Genomic DNA, 9161 nt, shown 5'->3' with positions numbered 1-9161 from the left:
AAAACAAATTATGTATATGTTAGCTAGATGTTTTTTCAGGTAACTATATATATATAGTGTTTGGTTGCTATACCTGCCTCTAAACCAGAAGTGTTGAATAACTGTGCTTTCGACTGAGCTCTTACAGAAGTGATTCGCGGAATGACGACCTGTGAAGGGCTTATCTATGAATAATGCACAACAGTGCCGTTCGAGATCTCTCGCGCATGCGTACTGTTCTGCACACAGGTGCGCGCATTCACCTGTCAGCGGTGCACAGACTGCACACATGTGCGCGAGCGCTTCATGCGAATGACACATTCAAACACACGGTGAGTTTAGAACGTTTTTTATTTAAACTCATAGCCTATATAAAGATGTTTACAGATTATCTTGCTCGAGTTAATTTGTCGGTTTGATTTTTCTTTGATTTGGCGCATTTTGGACACGAGATTAGGTTAATATTACGATATTAAAACGATGCCATGCAAATTAATGTTCTGTGACGATGTTTAATTTGAATTTACACGTATCAATTGTCACAGCGACTTACAATTAGGCGAATATTTGCATACTGTCTCTTTCAGCACTTAAGTAAATTAACAGAGACACAAAATTAATAGGCTATATTAAATTTAAGAGCTTCTTCTAAGCGTATAGGATATTAATGGTTCACCGATGCCTTGCATGTCCTATAAGTAGTAACAAGTTAACTTTAATTAATAACATTGACAAATATTATGTAAAGATTAACAGAATGCACATTCAAATTGTTAAATTAAATTACTTTGATATCTATATTTTTTCATAGGCTAGACTGTATTGTGACCGGGGCTTTTTGTCACATTTTTACTGCAGTGCAAATAAATTATTGATTTAATGAATTAATAAATGTTTAATTTGCTCTATTTTACATTTTCACTTAAACTATTTAATGCAGTCTGGTGTTAAGGCCAGATGCCAAATGAGACACACATGCAGCCCAGGAATGTTAACCACAAAGTCACCATACACACATTCCAAAGCAGATTCTGTTCTATTTTCCAGGGAAAAGGTGGCTAATTGATTAACACATGGAGCTAATTGGATCCACCCAGATGGCCACTTATGCTCGGCCCAAAACCAGCCACTTCCTGCCGGCCATATCCACCACAGCATCCAGTTATAGGAGCCATCAGCCGGCCCTTACCCTCAACCAGAATTCAAACATGCCGTGGAGGACTAATTCTTACTTTAGAAGTGGCAGTGCTATCCCGACCGTATCAGCACTTCAAAGAGACAACCTGGACTTAGTCCGGGCCAAAACCATGTTCTACCCCTCTAACAGGACGGCTCTCAGTTCACGATATATGCCAGAGGACTGGTACAAGTCTAACCAGAGTAACTACAGGGAGTCAGAGTCGTCCCGGAACAGTGCCGAAAGGCTTCGAAGAGACACGATACGACTGATTCAGGATAAGGACCAGCTGACTCGCAGAACTCAGGACTCCACCAGCAAGAACATTGGAGAAAGACTGAACGACATCAGCTTCTGGAGGTCTGAGCTCAATCATGAGATAGACAACATGGTGACAGAGATATCAGTACTGACGGATGTGAAAAGAAGGCTGGAAAGAGCACTAGCTGAGTCAGAAGGGCCACTGCAGGTGATATATTTATATATACATATAATATATATAGTTTACTACGTTAATTTAGTGTGATTAATCTGCAACAGCATGAAAGTCAATGGTAAATTGAGTTATTTAACTTTAATTAACCTAATTAATAAACAAACAAACATCACATTTACACATTTCGCCTCTCAAAAAATAGCTAAAGGCCATTTCTTGTTTTTACTATTGAAACAAATCTTCCATCAGTGCTTGGAAAGCGGCACGGCACAGCTCTAGTGGTCTGTAGTCAGTTACACACCTAATTTGGGTCATGGTGATAGCTGAAGACCCAGTAACTAGAAAAGCCCACAGTAGAGTGTCAGGTGACCCATTGTTAGAAACCACTTGGTAACAGAACCTTTATGGGTGTAATATACACACTCAATCACACACACTGAGCACTAGATCTACAATGACCTCAATGTGTTCCACCTCTGTCTTTACAGAGTTACCCGTCTGAGTCACAGTAACAGGCTGTTTCCATAGAGACCACAGTGACTACTAGTGTTGTGCTGGATGAGTTCCAAATTAGTGTAGAGTCACTGCCGGCACCTCGCAGGACTGACCACGAGAATGATCACAAGATGTTTCCATAGTGACGTGATTGCTTACTAGAGCTTCCGTTGTCACATTTGTGAGGAGTGAGGTGTATTATGTAATATCCTGTCATTATTAAAACTACATTTGTTATTTGGCGCTATTATATCTAGTTCTGAACATTGTCAAAAAAAAAAATATATATATATACAGTGTGTGCAGAATTATTAGGCACGTTGATTTTCTGATCATTTTATTCCCAGGAACATTTTGCCAATTCCAAACCATATTAATCTTAATAACTACTATTAATTTTGTATTTAATGATTTATAAGTGATATATAATTGTTCATGAAGGCTGGAAATGAAAAATGCCTTATTTTCAGGTGTGCAGAATTATTAGGCAAGTGTTCTTTTTCAGATAAAATAAGCCAAAAAAGAGATTTAACTAAGACTGAAAAGTAAAAAATTATTAAATCCCCATGAGAAGAATGCAATACTAATGCAATACTAGAGATTGCAGTTAAGGCATGACCATTGGACAGTCAAATGCTCTTTAGGTCAGCAGGGTCAGACAAAAACAGGTGGAGAAGAAAAGACACATGTTAACTGCAAAAGAATGAAGAGTTAAGGTGAAGAATTAAGTGTGAAACCATCAGGAACCCTTTAGTCTTCAGCGCCACCATTTTCCAGAACTGCAACCTACATGGAGTCTCCAGAAGAGCAAGGTGTCAGGGTCTCAGAGACTTGGGTTAGGCAAAGAATCCTAAAAAAAATTACCCCCACTTAATAAGAATCACAAGCTGAAGTGTTGTGAAATACATGAAGACTGTTTTTTTTATAGGCTTTATAGACAGACAGATTGAGAGTGACTCTTGAAGACCACAGCACCACATCCTCTTCTACCACTGTTTGAAGAATTCATCTTCCAGAATACATTTTAATAAGTTTTGTGAGTTTATTTTTAGTCCATCTCTGCAAAACGGACTTCAGGGTAGGAGATGGACTAAAAATAAACTCACAAAACGTATTAAAACGTATTCTGGAAGATGAATTCTTCAAACAGTGGTAGAAGAGGATGTGGTGCTGTGGTCTTCAAGAGTCACTCTCAATCTGTCTGTCTATAAAGCCTATAAAAAAAACAGTCTTCATGTATTTCACAACACTTCAGCTTGTGATTCTTATTAAGAGGGGGTCATTTTTTAGGATTCTTTGCCTAACCCAAGTCTCTGAGACCCTGACACCTTGCTCTTCTGGAGACTCCATGTAGGTTGCAGTTCTGGAAAATGGTGGCGCTGAAGACTAAAGGGTTCCTGATGGTTTCACACTTAATTCTTCACCTTAACTCTTCATTCTTTTGCAGTTAACATGTGTCTTTTCTTCTCCACCTGTTTTTGTCTGACCCTGCTGACCTAATGAGCATTTCACTGTCCAATGGTCATGCCTTAACTGCAATCTCTAGTATTGCATTAGTATTGCATTCTTCTCATGGGGATTTAATAAATTTTTACTTTTCAGTCTTTGTTAAATCTCTTTTTTGGCTTATTTTATCTGAAAAAGAACACTTGCCTAATAATTCTGCACACCTGAAAATAAGGCATTTTTCATTTCCAGCCTTCATGAACAATTATATATCACTTATAAATGATTAAATACAAAATTAATAGTAGTTATTAAGATTAATATGGTTTGGAATTGGCAAAATGTTCCTGGGAATAAAATGATCAGAAAATCAACGTGCCTAATAATTCTGCACGGCCTGTATATATATGAGATATTTTTTTATTATTATTATTATTTTTATAATATATATTATAATAATAAAAAAAATATTGATTTATCTACATTAATTATTTTCATTCCTCTCCAGGTGTCTCAGGAATGTTTGTTCCACAGGGAGAAACGGATGTCCATTGATCTGGTTCATGATGATGTAGAGAAAGATTTGATTAAGGTGAGGTCACCTGAGCCTTTATCTAAACCAAAAAACAAGCTCAAATATCAGTAATGAATCAAGGATTTTGAGGAGTTTTCTTAAAGTCCAACTGAAATCGAAATTGACCCTATTTAATTTGTTAGTGCATATTACTAGTCTTGTGGTGAAAAATTAATCCGTGCAAGTTAATACACAGAAAAAAAATTGTTTGCCGTCGTAATCTTTAATCAAAGTCTGAAAAGTTACTTCCGGTCTGGAATGGTGTTCCTTCTCTGATGATGTAGGTTTGACGGCTTGGGTTGGGAAACGCTTAACCACTCCCCTCAAACCGTTAGGGTGACCAGACGTCTCGAAAAATTCGGGACAGTCCCGAAATCTAAGCTGTTGTCCCGAATCCCGAATCCGGCCCTAATTGTCCCGAAAATTATACTAAAGCAAATTCTTGAGTAGTTATTGTCTGATAAAACATTAAAAACTGTCCGTGGAGGTTGACTCGTCCTGCAGCCAGCTCCCGCCGGCTGCTCATTGGCTGCAGCATCTTTTTTTTTTTTTTCTTTTTTTGAAGTTCTACAAAGATACCGTAGGCGCGAATTAAAATGCATTGATAAGCGAGCGCGAGTTGTCGCAGCCGCGAGTACAGTGAATGTGCAGGCAGCCAGTCGTAAAGGAATGATGGTCGCGGCACTGTGTGCAAAAAAAAAAAACTTTGGCCTAATGTCTGATGTTGGGTTAGGCTACACAAAGCAAATCATCTACACAATTATTTAGTTTTCTTATTTAATGACCGACAATTTCGTCATAATAATACTTTTTGCATAAGGCTTATTAGCGTTAGACTATAGCCTGGAATGTCTGATTTACGCACTGTTTCAACAGTCTTTTTTTTTTTTTTTTTTTTTTTTTGGTCACAATGACATTTGAGTTCATGATTTTAATGTTTTTTGTGGCAGACTAAATATTAATGACAGACTGTTGATCTTTGAATAAAAATATGTTTGGTTCAGGTTTGAAAATTAATTTTATTATAGGCTATGTAGTCTAATATCATAGTAGGACTACCCCAAAACCTCCCCAAACAACACCCTACCGGTCCCGAATTTCAGCCAATCTCATCTGGTCACCCTACAAACCGTTAGTCTGCTATAAGTGAGAGATGGAGAGGAGGAGCGCTAGAGTAAAACCCTGCCCTCTGTTCAATATTCCTTTTCACTGGGAGATACGTCACAACACTGGAGAAAAGTCGTTTGCAACTTCCGGTTCACGCGGACTTTAAGCAATGTGTTTTCCATTCGATTACATCAAATGTAATGCATGGCTCTCTGGAATGTGATTCTGATTGATCAATGGAGTCTTTTCACAGACTGTGATGATGCGTTTCCACAGTTAGCAAAGTTTTTTTTATATTCTCAGTTAACTATTTCCTTGCCAGCTTTTTTTTCCTTCCTAGCTTCATGCATTCATAAAAAAGCAACCTTTTGTACAAAAAGCTGAGAAAATCATGTTTTTGTCAAAGTTTTTGCCTGGATTAGAGCCAGATCGATGATCAAAAACAGAATGAGTAAATTTATCTTTTTCTTTTGCTATAAGGGGACATAGTTTATATGTTAACTTTGATGACTTCTGCTTCTGAGAACCCCCAAAATGTTAAAAAAAGGGTCCATTCTGAGCATTATGAAGTAAAATATTGTATATGACCACAAACTTGTCCTAGGCAATTGATTTTCAAGTAAGCTGTGTTTGTTTCATGTCTCATTTATAGATCAATCCATTAACTCACATAGGAAAAAAAGTAGTTGTAATTTCTATTTGCTAAATAAAATTTTGCCTTTTTTTCAGGAAGTAGAGGTGATTAAGTCATGTCAGGAGAGAATGAGGCGGCATTTAGAGCGAGCTATTGCTCAACTAGCGTGAGTCTCGAAATAACCATACAATATCGCTTTCAATTTTAAATGACATACCTATAGTTAGACAAATGATCATGGCATCTTTGAAACACAATGCATGTGTGGTTATACTGATTAATATCCTCAGGTCGAATCGTGCAGCACAGCACGAGCTGGAGAGAGATTTGAGTGACAAGGTAACAGCTCAGAGAATCGATGACAGGTGTCACCATCTCAGGAACACCTCAGATGGAATCAGCTACTATAGAGGAATCGATCGCCTGGACCCATCGTGAGCTTTATTTTATTTAAAAAACAACAATGAAGTCCAATGAATGATATGAGTCTGTTTTTAGGATTTTTCTTAATAATAAATCAATGTTAGAATTTACTTACTTTATGGTCTCAACAGTATCAGTCTTCCAGACTCCTGGTCGAAGTTCACCGACGACAACATCCTGCATTCTCAGAGCCAACGTGCCGCATCTCACAAACTCCGTGATGAGATTGAGATTCTGCTCAATGCCACTTCAAACGAGATGTGGAACCAGTTTAACGCCGTAAACGTGTCATTCACCAACCGTATCTCTGAGACGGCTGACACCAAGAACAGTCTGCAAGCTCACCTGGCCAAGGTAACCACAGGATGCTGAACGTTGCGTCGTTACTTTTAACCGCTCTTTTTGGTCCAAGTTCAAGTCTAATCAAGTTAAAACTGGCTTATAAGTAAGGTCTTTAGCAGTTCGTTTTTATTTGACCTCATCTCAATAGCAATGCATTATAGTAAATATAAGTAGGAATTTGCAAATTGTAAAATAAAGAATAGTCAAAACAGTCACAAATAATTATTATTGTAGATACAAAAAAGTATGTTAGTCAAGGTTTTTTTGCATAAAAAAGGTCACAACAGGTTCACAAAACAATCCATACTGCAAAGTGATGTATGTATGGATTGATTGATTGATTGATTGATTGATTGATTGATACACATTAATGTATGTCAGCCTAAAATTATCCAGGTCCTTCAGTCACTTTTGAAGGTAAACTTTTATCTTAGATATATACAAACTGGAATAACAGTAGTATTCGTCTCATGTTGTTTAGTAATAATAGGATGTATACTACTTCCTCCTTACTTACTTCACTTTGACTGGATAGGACCCAAAGTAAACGGCCTTTTCTTTGCCTACTTGTGTATGCTGTAAAGATGTAGACGGGAAGCTCTGGAGTCTATTGTAGATGAGGTTAATGAAGGACATGAAGAAGCTCTGTCAGCTGTCCATAATGTTTAAGCCCTTGACGGCTGTAATCAGAGGCATGAGGTAACCAATAAACAACCATCATTCATGATGGTGATTGGTCAAAATGAGATTACTTCAAAATGTCTTCATGAGGGAGTGTGTCTATGTAAGAGATGTCTCTGTAACTAGACACTTGATCCTGACTATTTTTTATGACCATTATGCATTTATGTGGATAACGGGCCTACTGTAACGAGGAGAACTATAAAGTCCTTTCAGATACCTTACACATCAATCAGTTTAATGACATTTTTTAAGTTAATTTAACATTGGTTATAACTTTCTAATCTGGCATGCTTAAATGTTTTATAGAAATTTACTCTATAGCTTGGCAAACCAAATAATTAGTAAACAAGATAATTTGTAGAATTACATTTTCTGTAAAGAACAAATTAAATCAATAAATGAATTCTATTACGTAATTTACAAATAAAATTAAAAAAATAAACAAAAAGCCAAATTCGTCCTGCTTACCCAGAGGTTGAATTCTGCTCTCTCCGCTTTGTCCTGGCATGGCTGTGTGGGTGGGTGGGAAATTTGCCCAGAAGAGAGCAATACCAACCTAATTTCAGATTAAAGTGCTTTAGACTGTCAATTATGATATATAGTAGAAATAAGTGTACCTGACTGGACCGTTTTAACTTTGAGAAGGGTCGAGAAGTCGGACACAGAGAATAAGTGACTTTGTCACTTATTCAATCAACTCTCGTTCTCTCTCTTGCTTTCTTGTTTCCACATTCAGACTCTTCAGGAAATCTTCCAGACTGAGATGCTGATTGAAGCTTTAAAAAAGGCAATCCGAGACAAAGAGAACCCACTTAAAGTGGCCCAAACCCGCCTGGAGGAGAGGACTCGCAGACCCAACGTCGAACTCTGCAGAGACAACCCTCACCATAGGTAACCTATTAAGTCAATAAAAACAAGCAAACAATATTTGTTAACTGTCATGAAATGGTCTTGATACATGTACAGACAACAAATGTTTTGTAAAATCAAACACAAAAAGCTCTGTTCTCCTTGTCTTTCCCTTGGTCTCAGGTTGATTACAGAAGTGAGGGAGATTGAAGACACCATTCATAAGCTGAGACAGAGACTGATGGAGGCCGAGAACACCCTGCAGACCCTGGTGAAGACGAAAGTTACTCTGGAGCATGACCTGTCAATCAAGGCCAACTCTCTGTTCCTGGATCAGGAAAAATGCATGAGCATGAGGAAGAGCTTTCCCAGCACTCCTCGTCTAGTCGGATACACCTAGATCCTCCAGAACCTTCTCTAAAAGCTGCTTAACCATTAATTTTGATGTTTAAAACATAAACTGCAAGATTAGTGTCAGAACAGGTTGACAGTTTATACTTAGTCTTCTTAATTAAGTGGATTGAAATCTTATAGCCTACCTCACCTCACTATTATTGCTTCACTTACAGTAATTAGGTTAAACACACCATAATGATTAAGGGCTTTCGCACTGGAGGAACCTTTATTCCAACCTATAGAACTATTGGCGGAAGTACCCGGTTTTTGACATGTTCGAAACGCAGGAACTAGGAACGATTTTAGTTCTAGGAACTCCTTTCGGAAGAACTAATTTAGCTCCTACTTCAGAGTAGAGTCTAATGGTGAGTTCAAGTCATCTCGTAAAGATTGTATCTACTAGTTGAACGCACATGAACACCACCACAATGTCGTAAATACGAGTGGGAAGCTCAGGATTTTCTTTGAGCCCCGATCTTTACAAGTTGGGGGTGTGTCAGTGAGAAACATGGCGGAATACCACAATTAAATGTATTTAGCAGTGATATTGCTAGACTTTTCTATTTACAGCAAAGTAAGCTAATTGCCTGCACAGAATATGATGGCATTACAATATAAA

At 37.7% G+C, this 9161-nt stretch overlaps 1 protein-coding gene across 1 annotated transcript; it reads left to right on the top strand.

Annotated features, from left to right (window-relative positions):
• The first annotated feature begins 218 nt into the window (after positions 1–218).
• tekt3 (tektin 3) lies at positions 219–8591 on the top strand. Its single transcript, XM_079851393.1, has 8 exons — positions 219–311; positions 1027–1625; positions 4042–4125; positions 5944–6014; positions 6139–6282; positions 6403–6625; positions 8034–8188; positions 8330–8591. Exons 2-8 carry the CDS (start codon positions 1053–1055, stop codon positions 8544–8546), a joined length of 1467 nt encoding a protein of 488 aa, XP_079707519.1. The 5' UTR covers positions 219–311; positions 1027–1052; the 3' UTR covers positions 8547–8591.
• Positions 8592–9161: the final 570 nt, after the last annotated feature.

The sequence above is a fragment of the Squalius cephalus genome (genome assembly GCF_949319135.1).
Source record: "Squalius cephalus genome assembly, chromosome: 19".
NCBI classification, from domain to species: domain Eukaryota; kingdom Metazoa; phylum Chordata; class Actinopteri; order Cypriniformes; family Leuciscidae; genus Squalius; species Squalius cephalus.
This window is presented reverse-complemented; position numbering and strand designations above follow the sequence as displayed.

Coding starts and splice junctions, on each gene's coding strand:
- tekt3 (XM_079851393.1), top strand. CDS start 1,053: ATGGAGCTAATTGGATCCACCCAGATGGCCACTTATGCTCGGCCCAAA. Junction 1,626..4,041: donor AGTCAGAAGGGCCACTGCAG/GTGATATATTTA, acceptor ATTCCTCTCCAG/GTGTCTCAGGAATGTTTGTT. Junction 6,283..6,402: donor ATCGATCGCCTGGACCCATC/GTGAGCTTTATT, acceptor TGGTCTCAACAG/TATCAGTCTTCCAGACTCCT.